The sequence below is a fragment of the Pseudonaja textilis genome, chromosome 1 (genome assembly GCF_049901715.1).
Source record: "Pseudonaja textilis isolate UNSWEBS1 chromosome 1, rPseTex1.2, whole genome shotgun sequence".
Lineage (NCBI taxonomy): Eukaryota > Metazoa > Chordata > Lepidosauria > Squamata > Elapidae > Pseudonaja > Pseudonaja textilis.
In genome coordinates, this window is record NC_141990.1 from 266,985,225 (window position 1) to 267,003,473 (window position 18,249).

The 18,249-nt window shown below is 39.4% G+C and overlaps 1 protein-coding gene across 1 annotated transcript in view; it reads left to right on the forward strand.

Moving 5' to 3' along the window:
• Window positions 1–18,249, forward strand: part of PLEKHD1 (pleckstrin homology and coiled-coil domain containing D1) — a 40,176-nt gene extending 21,927 nt beyond the window's left edge. Inside the window, exons 6-13 of the mRNA XM_026708863.2 lie at window positions 832–884; window positions 4,127–4,221; window positions 5,647–5,740; window positions 7,109–7,287; window positions 7,628–7,760; window positions 8,684–8,828; window positions 11,935–12,084; window positions 12,750–18,249. Of these exons, the coding sequence (XP_026564648.1) occupies window positions 832–884; window positions 4,127–4,221; window positions 5,647–5,740; window positions 7,109–7,287; window positions 7,628–7,760; window positions 8,684–8,828; window positions 11,935–12,084; window positions 12,750–12,904 (1,004 nt within the window). The 3' untranslated portion in view covers window positions 12,905–18,249. The remainder of the gene's footprint in view (window positions 1–831; window positions 885–4,126; window positions 4,222–5,646; window positions 5,741–7,108; window positions 7,288–7,627; window positions 7,761–8,683; window positions 8,829–11,934; window positions 12,085–12,749) is intronic.

Below are 18,249 nucleotides of genomic sequence, written 5' to 3' on the forward strand. Positions count from 1 at the left end.
CAATATTTTAGAGCTGCTGGGAGAAATTGGCTCTTTTGTATCTTTAAGCTGGTATAACTAATAACCTTAATCAAACAGCATGAGCTAATGAGGCCAAACAAAAGGAGGACAAAGTTAATGAGAATTTTAGGAATGCAGATGGTTTCCATAATTTAAGACAGTCTCGTATTTCCAACTAAAGCCTTCATGTGACAGGGGGAAAAACTTGTGTAGGAAAAAAAAATCAATTAGAAGGTTGTGCAATCAATGCTTCCTAATATGTATCTCTCCTCTTGCTTCATATTTTCTCTTGTATTTTAACTCGAAGCAGAGTGACAATATTCATAGATAATTTATAGAAAACATTCTGGTGGGTACCCAAATATTTTACCACGCTTGTTTTCTAGGCAACATCCACATTATTGCTAGGAACACTATTATTTTAATGCTCACTTTTCCCATCGATGTCATAACCTCTTAATAAATCAAAGCCTTCTTCACTGTTTTACTGTTGGCCTAATTTAGCACACATCCTATTATTTTACTCTCATCTGTTAAATAAAGGTGATGAAGCTGGTGAGAGAATTGCAAATTATAGCATATTGGTTTTAGCTAATGCTCTGCTCTGCAGGGAAAACCACTAGTAGCAGGGCAAGCTATTGTTTGCTATAATTTTTTTATGAATGCAATCAAAAACAAGTTTACTGAAGCTACCACATAAGGTTCAAATCAGCACATTATGCTGTACAAGAAGCAACGCTGCATTTTTCAAGATCCGTGTAATCTGTGTCTGATAATTTTCAATTATCCCTTCCATGGTGATTGCTTTCATTGGTCATTGTCTATTTGCAGATAAACTGATGGAAGAAACAGAGGAGCTATGTCTACAGAGGGAACAGAGAGAGGTTTTTTTCTCATTTTAATTGTTTAACTTACATACTGAAATATCTATCATCTGTCTCATTAGTTCCACTGAATTACAATGTAGTTGGCCTCTGCTTGCTTTTTCCCCTTTCTAAAGTTTACTGCAGGCTTGAGATACCCTTACCCCAATCTATTGTCTTCCAAATTGGTTGGACTATAATTCCCATTACCCATTTAATATGCTGGCTGGGCATCATGGGCTTTTCATTAGGCTATTGGCCAATCACAGTATTTGCCAGTCAACTTGAAATAACCGGATGTCTCTATTTGTAAGATGAGGGATTCTTTCACATATTGAAAAAATTGGAGTACTAACATGTGTCAGTAACTACCTTTTCTTGCATTGCCATTTTAATGTTGCCTTTCTTTCACTCAGGGATATTGCCTCCCTGCCTTGGTTTAGTGTCTGCAAATAGGTTACTATTGTAAAGGTAGGAGCTTGATAATGTTTAATGTTAACAGTCAGAATGGAGAGAGGGAGTTGGAAAAGGGTGTCCCAAGTCTATGAAGAGCAACATTTCTAGTTCTTAATAAAAGCGACACCTGGATGAACCCTTGAGGTTGAGACCTTGTGATAAAACAAGGGAATAATTCCTTTCCCACTCTGGCATATAATTTCAGCTCTCATTCAAAAGAGAATTGGAAATTTAGCTTTCTGTTGCTCCATTGCCCTCCTCCTACGCTTCACATGTGAGGAGGGAGAAGGGGTAGTTCAAGCCTGCAATATAGAAAATAAGGAAAGTGACCTTGAGGGAGATATGTGGGAGAAAACATATCGCCTGGGCAAAAGGTGCTGATTTTTTTTTTTAAGTTCAGAGAAATAAAACAACATTTGGAAGTGGTTCAGGCAGTTGCCATCCTGATTCACTGGAGTGTAAGAAGAGGGAGGAGATACAACACAATCAGACTTGCAAGGTTCTGCTTGTATAATATAATAAACAATCCCAGTAAAAGTAGTTGCAGCCTTCCCATGGAGCTGATTTCCTGGTTTGGACTATCTAGTGGGGCCAACATGCAGGAAACATGCAGAAAAGTTGAGTGGAGAAGTCTTGAGTGCTGAGATATCTGATAGGGGAGGATGTGGACATTCCCAATCCTTGAGCATCCTGCCATTCTACCCATGCTTTCTGGAAGTAAATCCTATACTATCTCATAAATCCCTTTTCCTGAGGAAACTTAAATGTGTTGGAATTATTATTGGAACCAATTGTTGCCTAATTTAGATAATAACCCACTTTTTATTCACAGTTCATAGCTGAGGCAGCTAAAATTGTCTTTTGCTGCTCCTGTTTTTAAAGCAGTATTTTCCCAATTCCCTTGATACAATTTGCCCAGAGTACAAATTTGTTATTTTTAAACTTGAATTTAAAAAAATGAGTTCTCCTGTGAATAATACTAGAATAATACTACATAGGAGATCAATTTGAGGAGAAAAGGGAGTTAGGTTCTGTCACTATTTACAGTAATTCTTTACTCTTTCTTTATTCTTTACACAAGGAATTTGTCTTCAGTGCATAAACTCTCAGTATACATAAAAGATATGTGATAAATCATAGTCATCATAAATATATTCATCATGAATCATAAGATACAACACTTAGTAATAGTCATAGAATACTAAATAAGCAATCAACATAAATCATACTAGGAACTAATAAACAATATAAATACTAGGAACTAATAAAAATATAAAGCAACAAAGTTATAGTCATAAATAGAAAAGGAAATAGGTAATAGGAAGGATGAGAATAATAATACAGTCTTAGTAAATAGTTTGACAGTGTTGTGGGAATTAATTGTTTAGCAGAGTGATGGCATGGGGGGGGGAACTGTCCTTGTGTCTAGTTGTTCTGGTGTGTAATGCCCTATAACGTTGTTTTGAGGGTAGAAGTTGAAACAATTCATGTCCAGGATGTGAGCAGTCTGTAGATATTTCCACAGCCCTCTTTTTGACTCATGCAGAATATTATCCAGTTGATTCTATGCTATTTGTGCAACTCCCTGGTTAAGATGGACCACACCATTTGATCAGACAGGTATTTCTGGGTAGTTAGTCATCAACATATCTTGCCACAGTTTGGGATGTCAGTCTAGCCCCTGTTGCAATTATGGCAGCAGCTCTGGTGACCACTAGAACTACCTTTTTCCTGCCACCTCCATTTTCTCCTCCTATGGCTCTTCTTCAGTAGCTCAACCACCTAAGCAGGTTGCTGTCTAATTCAAATAGTGGGTACCACTGGGTATATTACAATGTTTTTGCCGCTTATGCAGACAAAGAGTTTCATGTGCTTATGCTTTTGACTGCTTTTATTAGTTGGGAGGACGCCAGCCATGAGATCAGAACTGTGCTTCTTGGTCTTTCCCTGCCATCACTGCCATTGTCTTGTATACTATTCAAGGAGGACAGAATTTGCTTGCAGTTGTTGGCTTCTTCACATCATGCTCTCCTCCATCCCTGTGGCCTGTCAGCAGCCTAGTGTTGAGCATGACTTCAGCATTCGTTCGGAGCATCTGGGCCATGTTCAGAGATAGCCCAGATCACAAATGTGGAGGAGATGTTGCATTGGGCAGGAACTTTAGTAGTACTCTCTCATGCTTTACTCCATATACCTCTCCATGCCCACTACCTGTTAGTTAGGCACTCTGAAACATAGGAAAGTCCACCAGGTTGTTAACAATGGAACCCAGGAAGTAGTGGGTAGATGAAGGCAATCCTGGAATGGGAGGACAGCCTGCTCCTTGAAGCCCAAGGCAGCCACTGTTTTGAAACAGCAATTTATTCATTGTGGATCAAACAGATACAACATAAGGTTGATCGCAGACTAAACTCCTAGTGATTATGCTGTGTGATAGGGAGTTATGCCATCCCAATGCTGAGAGCGTGCTTTTACCTGTCTACTTTCTTAGCATACTTTTCCCCTTAAGACTGAAAAATGTTAGTTGTGGTTGCACAACTTTAAAGTAGATGCTGTCTTTACCGCCCCATCATTTAAAAAAAAAAATGCTTTCCTAAGCACTCTATTTTAGAAAAGTTCCCAATGTTTGTTCAAAAGGCAATCTCTGAGGGAAAAAATGCATATGTGGCAGATTCACAAATCTGATCACTAGCGTCAACATTTACTGTAAGTTATACATGTTACACAGCTGTGTAAATGTTCAAACTTTAACTAGAAAGCGAACTCTGCAGTCGTTTGAATTCTGCATTTATTGTCTTTTTCTTAAGGCCCTGGAGCATCTCAACCAAGTATTGGAGGCAGAAAAGCAGCAGTTTGAAGAAGTCGTACAAGATCTTCGAGTGGAACAGGAGCAGATTAAACGGTAATGCCTCTCAGCCATCAAGAGAACCAAATAATAGCTGGCTTTGGTGGTAATAATTTTTAAATATGGCTCACAACCTAGTTAGTATTATCTGTACAACTTGAGTGGTGAGTTGGCTGAGAGAAATATTTTCCAAATTTTGTACAACATTACAATTCTGAAGGAGTGCCGTCTTCAGGAGAAATCAGTTCTTTTGAGACACTTCCACACTATCAACATTTCAACTTCCCTCCTCATTCCAGACAAAAATTTAAAACTCAACTTTAATCATCTTTAATTCTTCTCACCTCAAAGCATCCTGAACCAATGAGAGTTTTCCCTCTTTCACCCCAGCTGACTAATGGGAGATAGTGGGTCACACATTGCTGCTGCAGTCACTGGATTGGGTAAGTTCTAAACAATGCAGAAATAGGATGGTGAACCTCTGTGGAGGAAGGAGTATAGAAATGGCTTGCCTGAGCCTAAATCCAGGAGATGGAAAGAGATGAGAATTTCTGCCAGTAGCAAAAATGCAGAAATATAAGACAGTGTATCTATATATTGTGAATACTGTACTTCCACTTAAAGCAGGGGTCCCCAAACTTGGCGACTTTAAGACTTGTGGACTTCAATTCCCAGAATTAGCTGGCTGGGAGAATTCTGGGAGTTGAAGTTCACAAGTCTTAAATTTGCCAAGTTTGGAGACCTCTGACTTAAAGAGAAACACAGACCTTCTTCTGATAAGACAGAAAGCAAAGGACAGAAAGTACTAGACATTTGTGTTTTCTACTTTCTTCTAAATACCACGCTGCATCTATCTCTTATCTTAAACTATCCCACTTTTAAGATATAGCACCAACAATACATGTTGGTGCCTGCTGATACTCTCATAAAATCAGGTCACTTGTAATGAAAAAAAAAAAAATCCAATGTCCTTGTAAGAGTTCTTAGATTTTTCAATAACTATTTTTTTTTTCTCAAGGTGTTTTTCTATCTTTATATTATGTATTATCTGTTATATTGCATATTAAACGTGTTGGCAATGTAACTATATGAGACATGTCACAAAACAAAGATACACAACTTGAAATTCTAGGATTGAATATGTATGGTTGACTTCCTTTTTTAAGACTTCTCTAAAATTCCAATGCCAACATTTTGGGGATGTGGTTTCCTGCCATTTTTGAGTTAGGAAATATGTTAAAACTGTAGCATAATTGGAGTCCATTTTAAAAAAAATAGAGCACTCAAGTATACCCTCATTATTCTAAAAAAATAAAATAAAATAAAATTTCCCTCATTTTTATTTCCACCGTGCCTATTGTGATCCTGAATGTCTCCTCTTTGAAAACTTACACGATCAAAAGGATGCCCATCCTCAGTCTTGTATTACAACACAGAACTGAAAAATATGCTTTCAATGGCCTTTGCATGGTTATTTCACAGAGAGCTGGAAATGACTGCCCAGTCCCTCAGAGGAGTAGAAGAAGAAAAGAAAGGACTGCAAACTCTGACAGAAGCATTACAGAAGACATTGGAAGTAGGTGTTTGATTTTTCTCCTGATGGCAGCCTTCGATGATTAGTAAACTGCCTCCTTAGAAATAACTAAATGATTGAAATTACAAATAAAAGCTGCAAAGAAATGCTGAGGTTCCAAACACAGCTTGCTCAGGATTCCAGTCAACCATATCCTCTTTCATTCCATTTCTCCATCCCAAATGAGTGCAGCATGCTGGATCCACTGAGCATTCTTGTTAGGCGCTCCATTTAGGGACCCATTTAGTACCCTTGTTAGTCTTAGGTGATTTCAACCTTTCAAGCACATGTCTTTTTAAGAATTCCTTCCTTCCACCCTCCCACCCAATCACATTTTTGTACTCTTATGTTTTTCCCCAGCCTCCTCTTTTACATGCCCCTTTAATTACATAGTCACTGGCACTTAAAGAAGTAATTTATATAGTAGGAGCTCCTACCTGCCAGAAATACTGGGCTTATTCAGTGAAACAGGCACATCTTGAGATTTTGTTTATCAGATTTGCTTTTTATATGTTTGGGGCCTCAATGTTTTTGGTTTCTAAGCTCTAAATCCTAACAAAGAATGCAGCTCATTAATACAGAATCTCCATTCCTGTTCTTAATGGCAAATGGACCGTCTCCAAGCTAAGCTGATGCTTAGTCAAATGAGGAAGTTGCCTGCAGTTGCTGTTTGGGGATGTTCTGCTGCTGATGGTTAGAGATTTCATTGTCCCTGTCATTGTACTAACAGGGATAGAGATCTTGGGAGATATTTTTGCCTGAGGTATGAAAATCATTTGGCTTAGTTTAGCAGCTGAGTTGCTCCTGGCTATTCACTTCAGGTTTTCACATATATTAAGCCATGCCTGCACAGTCTTTTTTCTCTGTTCCTTTATGTGGGAATGTAAGATGTCGCCTTTATTTTTGTTATGTCTGGTACTCTGTGTGAAATGATCCTTTGAAGAGTTCTCTTGGGAGTAGGAACATCAGCTTTCTTCTGTTTTGCAAATTTTCTCAGAAATGTTATCAGGTTTTTTTTTTCCTGTATTCATGAATGTGATAGACTAATTTCACAATTCTAATTTCACAATTGGCACCTGTTATTGGCGTAGCACCTGTGCATTTAATTTTCCATGACAGATAGAAAATTCCCTATTTGATACCAATATGAATTTATTATTCTAATAAAAAATAATCTGCTAGGTTTCTCTTTGATAAATTTTGCATTAAAGCACAGATGCCTTGCTAGCTTGGCGATGACAACCATCCTTTTGATCCCACAACTCTAATGTTGTGGAAGTTGCCTTTTTCAAAGGTAACCCATCGAAAAGTCCGTCATGGGGAAGGGGAAGAAGAATGATCACTGCTTAACCTGTCTGTGTTGGCTCTCAGGAACTCTCTCTGGAAAAACAAAGCATGCTGGAGAGGCTGGAAGAAGATGGAAGTCACTTGCAGCCCCAAAAGAGCCCTTCGGAGCAAACCAGTGCCACTGGGGACCTGCAGAATAGCCTCCATCAGATTGAGGAGAAAATGCACCAGCTGCTCAAGGAGAAACTCTTAGCAGAGAAAAGGTGAGCGGGGAGAGACTTCCAACCCACAAATATTACAAATTGGGGAGTTGACTTTTCACATTTAGAGAAACAGTGCAGTCCATAGACCTGGCTCATTTCTTCCTCTGTCCCATCAGCCCTTCTTATGGTTGTTTTTATGTCATTATTCTTGTTAAAAAAATTTTTTTAACAAAAAGTAGGAACAGCAAGTGAGATTTGCAAGAGGAATCTATTGTTCCCTCTTGGAGCAGAAAGTCAGCCTGGGTGTTGTTGCAGGCTGGCACTCCTACAAATTAAAGGCAGGAAGGAGAGAAATGAGGTGAGGTTATCATTGAATGCTTTTTCCTCTGCTACTTCATAGAATGAAGGAGAATGAAGAACGCTCCCGAGCTCTGGAAGAAGAAAGGGAGTTCTATTCCTCCCAGTCTCAGGCCCTACAGAATTCCCTATCTGAGCTGACAGCTGAGAAGCAGAAGACTGAGAGAGACCTCAAGGTATGGTAGTACAGTTTCTATTATGGTAGAAGGTGGTTCTTAGGCCTAAAGTTATCCCCACTCTCTTTTTCAGTTTCCAGAACTCCTTATGGCTTCATTAATGAAGTTCAGCCTCCTGTCATGTAGTGTCTACATGAAACAGACTTAAGGGAGATGAACAGTGACCCCGCTCTACCATTTATCCCATTTTTGTAAAAAAAAAGGATGAGACCTTTTGAATTTGTCCACATGAAACACCTGGTCCCATTAGTTCATCCTTTCACTGAGCTCTGTCTCACCAAAACTATTTTTGGTTTGTCCTTCTAGACCAGGGATGTCAAACTCAAGGAGGCCCAGGGGCCAGATCCGGGCCACAGGGTGCTTAGATCTGGCCTGTGGGGCTGGCCTGGAAACAGCAAAGGACCAACCCACGGTGCCTCTACCAGTGAAAACTGAGCTGGTGCGGGTCGTGTGCAACCCTCACAGGCTCCGTTTTTGCTGGCAGAGGGCTGCAGGAGGCCATTGCAGCCGAAAACGGAGCCCATGAGGGCCACTACTAGCAAAAGTGGCATTTGATCACATGAGTGATGTTGAGCTGGCCACATCCCCAGCCCCCTCCCCCCAGGTCAAACACAAACCTGATGCAGCCCTCAATGAAATAGAGTTTGATACCCCTGCTCTAGACAAAAAAAAGGTGGCCCAATTTGTGTTATTGAGTCAGCCAACAATCTCACTTGCCCTTCTTCTACTGCTGAATGACACAAAATAAAATAACATCAAGAGAAGGGAACTGGAGCTACCCCCAGGCAGTGTACCAAATGTTCTAAAAACACACACACACACACACACACACACACACACACTTCTTGCTTCTGTTTGCAATTTGCTGTTGTATTTTCTTTTCTGGATTTTTTGGGGGACTGCCTCCTTTCCTTCTGGCTCAGGCAGAAGTGAAGGTGCGTATGGACCTGGAGAAACGCTTGCAGGAGGCTGAAGAGGCCCTGCAGAGCCTTGAACAAGGCCTAAACTGCAAGCATCGCAACAAAGAGAAGGAGGAAAAAATGAAAGCGGATGTCAGCAACCTGAAAAGTAAGTGGACCTTCCCTATCGCTGCTGAGTAGCCTCTACTCTATTGTAGAGTCCACAATAAAGCTCCCACTTCAAAAGAAGTCTCACCTTGCAGATGCCTCCAGCTGGAAGCATTAGCCAATGAATCCTTGCCTAACTGTGAGTTGTGAATCTGCATAATGGGCCTCAGGAATGTTGCTGTAGCATTTCTGGCAGTCTAAAAATATAAATTGACAAAGTCCATGAGGGGGAAAAGTAATCATGGGTGAACTTCCTGAAGGAGGGTCAAATTTTTAAAAAGCATGAAGTGTATCTTTGTATTTCATCTCCCTCCTTTTTTTTAAAAAAAAATGCAACCTCAGCAGGTGATAGCTGGATTGAGAAGCTAAGCAAACAATACTTAAATCAGAGACCACAAGCTATAGCAGGGATCTCCAACTGTGGCAACTTGAAGCCTGGCGGACTTCAACTCCCAAAATTCTGGGAGTTGAAGTCCGCATGGTTGCGCAGGGAGTTGAAGTCCGCCAGGCTTCAAGTTGCCAAGGTTGGAGACCTCTTGGACTAGAACAGTGATTTTCAACCCCAGCAACTTTAAGATGTGTGGACTTCAACTTCCAGAATCCCTTCTCTGAGCATGTTGGCTGAAGAATTCTAAGAGTTTAAATCCACACGTGTTAAAAGTTTCTGAGGTTCAGACACACTAGACTAAACCATAGTTCATTCCACAAGAAAACATTGCTCCTAAGGAAACTATATAAAAGTGTCCATACTTTCTCCAGCAGTAAAATCGAAGGAGGACTTTATCTTTTCAAAAACCAAACAGAAGCTGCTGATCATATTGGTGAATGTGTGTGATTAGAATTGAAGCAGGCAGGAATGGAAAATTCAGCCTTCTATTGGAGCCAAGATATAAAACAGGGGTGCCAAACTCACGTCATCACGGCAGCGTCACGTGACGTATTGGGACTTTCCCCCTCTTCGCTAAACTGGGTGTGGGTGGTGCATAATGCTTCCAGCCCATGGGCCAGGAGTTTGACAGCCCTGATATAAAGCCACAGCTAATACCATGTTTAATTTGCCCCCAAGTATCATTTTTTACTTGCCTGAGTTTGCATTCTTGGTGTGATGAAATGATTTATCTAGTCAGAAGTAGCATGATTTGGGGGGGGGGGTATTATTTGGGGGATAATTATATTTTAGAAACTTGCTACCACCATCCAAAAATGATAACATTCTTCTTTTCCAAACCATTGTGGGGGGGTTTGGGCAATAGGGCAACTTAGGTAGGAGTGGTATTACCTGTTATATGACATATACTTATAAAAAATTCAAACTTTATTTAACAATAATTTTCTATCAACATCTAGTATTGATAGTAAGTTGTTTCTGTTCAAAAATGCATCAGCAATACTCTTCCTGCATGCTTAATTATGGAGTGATTGTCACATTTCTGTACATTCTTGATAACTTCTGAATTATACTAAGCTTTGAATTATTTGATTATGTGCCATCAAGAGCCTTAGCAAATATATATATATATATTCTTTAGGAAAACCTTCCCCAACTTGGTCCTTTGGGTTTTCAATGATGCGCTCATCAGTTACAGAGGGACCAGGAAGGGGACAGATCACCCTGGAGAAAAATCTATCTATCTATCTATCTATCTATCTATCTATCTATCTATCTATCTATCTATCTATTTTTATTTATTTTGTCAAGCAATTATAAGATAACAGGTACAAGTATAAACATAGTTATGAATACATGGATACATATAAGAGAAATAAAAAGAAACAATAGGACAGGGACGGTAGGCATGTTGGTATGCTTATGCAGGTCCCCTACAGACCTCTTAGGAAAGGGGTGAGGTCAATAGTAGACAGTCTAAGGTTAAAGTTTTTGGGGTTTAGGGAAGAAACCACAGAGTCAGGTAGAGTATTCCAGACATTGACCACTCTGTTGCTGAAGTCATATTTCCTACAATCAAGTTTGGTGCGATTAACCTTGACTTTGTATCTATTGTGTGCTCTTGTATTGTTATGGTTGAAACTGAAGTATTCATTGACAGGTAGGACATTACAATATATAATTTTATATACTATACTCAGATCGGACCGAAGGCGGTGTAGTTCTAGGTTTTCTATGTCTAGAATTTCAAGTCTGGTGGCATAAGGTATACTGCAATGAGTAGAGAAGTGTAGAACTCTTCTTGTGAAATATTTCTGGACTGTATTAATATCAGATACGTAATGAGTGTTCCAGACTGATGAGCTGTATTCAAGTATTGGTCTAGCAAATGTTTTGTATGCTCTAGTTAATAATGTGATATTACCAGAGAAAAAGTTGCATAGGATTAGGTTAACAACTCTTAATGCCTTCTTGGCTATGTAGTTACAGTGGGTTCTAGCACTTAGATCATTAGAGATGAGTACTCCAAGGTCCTTGACAGAGTTTGGATCATCATGCCTTGTAAGAGCTGATACCAATTTGATGGCACATAATAGTTCAAAATCAACTGAGCTTTAAATGCTCCTCCATCACTACCTAAATTATCCTGAGAGTAAAATAAGCACAAGGTTAGAATAAAACTGAAATAGCTTATTTTCTGCTATGGGGATCATATCCCAGAAACCTCATAAGGGGCAGTTAACAAACAGTAAGCAAGCTTTAGATCAGAAAAGCTTTCAAAAATGTTTCATTTGTCCCTCTCCTCCCCCCAGCATTTGTTGTCAACACAATTTTTAAACGAATAAAATAACATAGGATATAAAGCTGTAATAACAGTTAATAGTTTTGCCTTAAATTGTCTCAAAGGAGAAAGAATAATGTTTTATAAAAATATTTTGCATATGGTTCAATTAAAAAGCAACATACAGAAATCTCAGAATTGATTTTTTTTAAAGGCATAAGCTAATTTCCATATCTTCATCTTCAAAGTTGTATGGACCATTCATAACTTGACGCCCGTTAAATAAGTGGGGGGGTCTTGAAATCCCATAATATTCCTATTGATAGGGTCATTTATTGTAATTCTAGAAAGTCACGGAAGCATTGAAGTGCTAGGTTGAGGAACAACGGTCTAAGGCTAGGATTTATTCCATTTCCCCTGTCTCTGATCATCTTGTAGAATTCTTTGAAGAATGTATCCGGAATGCTGAACTAGAAGCCAAGATGCCAGTAATCATGAAAAATTCTGTGTACCTTCACAAGGCTGCCACTCGCAGGATAAAAAGCTGCCGATTTCGTCGTAGCAGATGTAGCAATTCATGGAATAGTTGTAAGTATTACTTGTCCCTGTTTCTTTTATAGTTTATAGGTAATTCAGGGTTTGGGATTTTTTTTATTATCTTGCAAAAAAGACATAATTTGTAGTCACTTTGGTGCAGAAACAGAAATCACCTTTGATTTCCTAATGATAACCTTGAGGTCGGAAAAAGGCACTCATTGATTGACAAGTTTCTCCACATTAATTAAAGTTCTAAAACTATGGCTGTACTTTATTGGTTTAATATGAAGCTGATCTCTGGGGGCAAAATCAATCCCATATATGGCTACAGCTTGCATGGCTGTTAGAAATTCTGAGTTATAATCCAACACATCTAGAGGATATCTAATTGAGAAAGGCACCCTTGGTACATTGTGATAGCTCCATTATGTGTATTAATCTGTGTTTTGTTGACTGCCATCTTTTTTCCTCTTTGATTGGTACCTAGTTACTTAAACTGTTTGATAACCTCAATTTTACTCCTTGTTCCCACAGTACTGACCTTTTCTAATTCCCAGGCCTGATTTTTACAGACCTACCCCACTGTTTTCCATAGTGCAAAATGTCATCAACCACAAAACATAAATAAGAGGAAAGGTGAACGCACAAATCTTTGCCATTGTAAGGATTACAAATAAGTAAAGTTTCCTAGTGTTGTATACCATTCTTGTTTTCAGTGCGGCAATCACAATCATTCATGTACTCAGAAGCAGAAAACATAGAAGAGCTGAAGCAAGCCGCCAAGAAGCTAAGCCAGGACCATCATTTCCGGGAAACCATCTATCAAATCATGGAGTCACATCCGGATTCTTCCTTGGTCAACAAAAAGTGAACCTCGCCCACCCTATTGCCAGGGGAGTTCTAGGCTCAGCTTGTCATTTCATTCAGCCAAAGCCAAATTGATTCGTCTAGACACAGCAGAAGTATGATAGCAGTGGAATTTCATGAGGAAGTGAATGGCACACTTTTCATTGTAGAGCATTGTGGTTGGACCATTATTCTCAAACGAGAGTTCCATGTAGCTTGCTGTAACTCCTTGGCTGTCCATTCCTGTCATATTAACTGGCTCTGCTTTCTTCTCAACTTCCTTTATCAAGATCCATGGTTTTAAAAAATGCCCAGCCTGTCCTTTAATACCAGGAAGAAATACATACAGTATATGAAATAGGTACATCAGGTGATGAGCCTAGGGAGTAAATCATCTATAAAGAGAAAGATACTACAACTTCAGGGGTGGGTTACTACCAGTTCGCACCTATTCACCAAAACCAGTTGTTAACATTCTAAGCAGTTAGAAGAAATTATTGGCCTAATCCTGTAAAGAAGGCAGGTAGGAAACATTCTGGTGTTGCTTACAGAAACTGCCTCTTAATTAACCCTTATTACATTCTTGGCAGGACTAGACTTCCTGTCTCAGGAACTTCTCTGGAGTTTTTTTCCCCTTCGTTTGCTGGTACTTTGCTTGTGTGGAGTGACCATTCAAAGTTAAATGGCACTGAAAAAAGTGACTTATGACCATTTTTCACACTTACGACTGTTGCAGCATCCCCACAGTCATGAGAGGCCAGGCAAGGAGAAGCGTGCCACGATGTGAGTGATATTGAGTTGGCCAATAACATGACCACCAAGCCACGTCCACCTGGTCACATGACCACCAAGCCATGACCACCAACTAAGCCACACCCACAGAACCGGTTGCCAAAAAATTTGAATCCCACCCCTGTACAACTTGATTCTTTCAGATTTCTCATTGGAGGCCAATGAGGGTTAAAATTCACTTTGCTTTATGTGCTGAAAGTTCTCCAAACCATTGGGTACTCTTGGAAATTCAAAAAACTGATTACAGGACAGTTTTCTGTATTCACTGTAGTTTGGTGGCTAAATCATCATGCTTCTAAGTTCTAACATAAAATGCTATGCTCTCCATTTCCTCTGCGTTGAAGGAAATTTCTAGGGCAGAAAATTGTCTGAAGAGAATTAATGAGTTATCTCTTTATGGTATCTATTGGCAAATATAATGCCTATGACAAGTAGAGAAAAATACATTATTTGCTTTTGGGGACCTCTCCTCTGATGCTTGCATAGTGCCTGTTACAATCTGGCAGCTGGCAACTCCACGAAATCACCTTTATTTCTGATCCTTCCCTTCACATGGAGAGAACATGTCCACTTCAGGCTCCTCTGACATGTTTCATAGCATAACCCCCAAGGACCATCCTAGATATTTCTTGGAAAGTTCAGTAGCAAGAGTAATGTCCAAAAAAGATTTTTTTAAAATTTATTTTTGTCAATTGCTTACAAGATAATAGGTATAAGTAAAAAACCATAGTTATGAATACATGGATACAAATAAGAAAGATAAAAAATAAAAGAAACAATAGGACAGGGACGGTAGGCATGTTGGTGCGCTTATGCACGCCCCCTATGTGGTGGTGTAACAGAGCTTCTGAGGTGATTTGATCTAAGAATGGAGAATGGAGTGGAAAACAGAGCAGAACAGGAGAAAAGCAGGTTAATAATATTCCCATTCTCACGCAGCTAGTTGTGCTACTTCCAAGTAAGAAAAAAATTATCTATTGATCTGTTGGCAGACAGACATTTGCGGGTGTGGGGTGGGGAGAATCAGAGCTGTTCTGATTAAACAGGCAACAACCATTTCTGCTGGTATCCAGCTTATTTTGTCAATAACCACCTCCAACTGTTAGTGTTTAAAATAATTCTAGGATTCTGACTAGGATCAGAATCATCATGGGCAGATGAAGAAACAGCTTAGTTCCTCACCCTCCCCCAAATTCCTTTTCTGTATCTAAATCACAGATGCTGTGAATCTGGAAGGGCTGAAAAGAAAAAACCATAAAAAGAAGCTGCATAAATAAGTCTGCTAGGCTGCTCTAGATTTCTATCTCGGTATCCCTCTCTCTTTGCAAATGCCAACATGGAGATTAATCTTCAGTTAATCCTTTACCGTATTGTATTCCAGGTTCATCTGTCACAAGTTGCTCTGGTTAAAATGAAGTCCCACTGGGTACTTTAGAATGTTTAGAATAGGATCTAAAGATGGAAAAAGATTACTAAGTCTTTAACTGATCTGTTCAAATGTATTGGACAAACCAAAACTACATCATATTTTAGAACTATTTAAAATAATAATATAACTATGTAGATTTCCCAGAGCTGCTGTTTGGAAACCAGTGGTGCAACTTTTTTATTTCATGCCTAAAATCTGGCTGCTTCTCCCTGTCCGACCCATCGTGACCCCATGGACAACGCTCCTCCAGGCCTTCCTGTCCTCTACCATCTCCCGGACTCCATTTAAGCTCATGCCTACTGCTTCAGTGACTCCATCCAGCCACCTCATTCTCTGTCATCCCTTTCTTCTTTTGCCCTCAATCTTTCCCAGCATTAGGCTCTTCTCCAGTGAGTCCTTCCTTCTGATTAGGTGGCCAAAATATTTGAGTTTCATCTTCAGCATCTGGCCTTCTAAAGAGCAGTCAGGGTTGATCTCCTCTAGGACTGACCGGTTTGATCACCTTGCTGTCCAAGGGACTCGCAGGAGTCTTCTCCAGCACCATAGTTCAAAGGCCTCAATTCTTTGGTGCTCAGCCTTCCTTATGGTCCAGCTTTCACAGCCATACATCACAACTGGGAAAACCATAGCCTTTACTTTCCTTCATTAGACACAAACAAACAAACTGATGAATTCAGATCAGACACTGGCTGTTAAATTGATCTGTTGATAACAGCAAGTTGAAGTAGCCACTAACCATACCTTATATTAACAATAGTGGTGAATATCTGTATCTAGGATGCGGATGAAGATTTGTTCTCTGAGCTTGTGAGTTGGCGTTGAACATTTGGAAACCAACCCACAAGCTCAGAGAACAAACCTTCACCCTCATACCTTATATTAGCCTAAAGTTTGGATAGATATTTTCTTCAGTGATTTAGTGGAATGGCATTCCCTTAAAAGGTCTTTCTCACTTTCCATTAGCCTTATTTTCCAAACAGAGGAAACCTAACTAGGTGTAAGGCAGGGGTGGGATACGACAAGTTTAACTACCGGTTTGGGATTTACGAGCTTCCCTGCACACTATGAGTTGCGCGCCTGTAAATCATCATCAGCACGCTGTGTGCAGAGAAGCAGCCTTTGAAACAGCCCTCTTTTCCTGCTTTTTTAACTGCAGCTGTGCCTCGTTCAGCAGCTGAAGTTGAAAAATCAGGAAATAAAGATCAGGTAAGACCCCGGATGGGCGGGTGGGCAAAAACATCAGCAGACATAGAACCGGTTCTTTGTCTGCTGCTCTTCAGAGCTACCGGTTCTACAGAGGTGGACAGAACCAGTAGAAACCCACCCCTGGTGTAAGGATAGAGAACCCTGGGGAAAAAGACAAGGATACTGAAATTTCCCAAAATTTGTTAGCACTTAGCTAAGAAGATAGAGTAGGCTAAGTTAAATGTAACTAAGGAGCATTTGCTCCCTCTAGTGGAACTCAATAATAATGCATAGATTCTAGCTGTTAATAACAAGCTTTTCCTTCCGGTCAAAAACAAATAAGGTGATCGTTAATGGACAAGAAGTCAGTAGAGGAAATACTTTTCTTTTGCTTTCATCTTAGATATGCCCAGGAGATTGCTAAAAATATTGTCATGGTTGTAGCTGGTGTTGTATAATATTTTATAAAACGACTTTGGTGTCTCTACCAGGAAGGCAGTTAAATATATTTCTTGAGACAGCTGAACAATGCTACTATTGCTATTGATTGACTGAAACATCTTTAAGGATGACCCCCAAAATTAGTGAAGCCTTCTGTCATCCTAAAAGAGGACTGGTGGTGAGCCATCAAATAGGATGGAGTTGTGAAGTTGTAGTACACTGTGACTCAACGGAATGTGTATACCGTAGTGTTTTCAGCCTTGCATTGCCTTTCTCTGTGCTAAAGTCCCTGCAGAATTTAGCTTTTCATCTGAACACCCCAGTTAGAAGAGTCATTCAGACTGATTATCAAACCATGATTTGGAATGTTTAGATAAGCTTGGGTGCCTTTATAGACCTTTCCCTCCTTCACTTCCCTCTTATGTTACTGTATTTCTGACCTCCTTTATGGTTTACAATTGCTTTGATGAAATGCTCAGAAATAGCACTTTTGTAAGCCAATGTTCTGTGAAATGTAGTGGATGAGGCTCAAAAAAATTGCTTATTACAAAGAATACAATGGTGGATATGAAAAAAAAATCTGACTGGTTGGTATTATTTTGCATCTAATGTTGAATTCCAGTGCCCCTCCAATTCTGTACATATGTGGTGGTCGTATCGAGTGTTTCATATGTGACCACACATAACCATATGTGACCACACATAACCAAACAGAAATATAGCTCTAGAATCCCCACAGGGCATATCTGAAGATTTCAGCTAACCCACCAAACAGATCACATAACTGATCAGTGGAAGAAGGAATAGATTACTTTATAATGAGGGGAAGGATGTGGGAAAAACCCATTGATACACAGTCCAAATGGAGGATGAGTTATGACTGGAGTTGGCCTGTTAAATATGAACAGCACTATGACCATTTGGGAGACATTCCTCACATTTAATTTTCAGGCTATATCAGACATTTATCAGGTTTAGATTATTTCTACAACTGTTTTAGTTCTCAATTCAGCCTGCCAATCGCCTAGAGAACAGATGAAAAACCAAGCATCATATATAGACCCGAGTTGCGGCATTTCCATTAACATTTGTGACTGAAAGGAATTGACAACTCAATGGCAGCTTTAAATGAAGAGTAACATGGAATTATTTAACATCAATTTGACCGAGATGTACTCAGGGCATAGCTATGTAAGTTCTCCCTATGCAGCATTATGTAACTAATGTTACATAGGGAGAGCCTACGTAGCTATGCTCTGAGTACATCTCTATAAGAGATTAAATCTGTGCTAGTTACATAACCGAAAAAAATCTAACAGTAATGTCAAGAACTAGAATGAATCCTATATAATACTCCTATTGATACAAATAAATATCCCACCATTTCTTTTCGTCTATACAATTACATTTTCACAAAGTTAAACATCTGTTTGCCATTGCCTATCAATTTGCCTTTATTTTTTTTCCCAAACATTGCATTGTGAAAAGGAAAAAAAATGTATATGATCTAAACAGAAACCAAA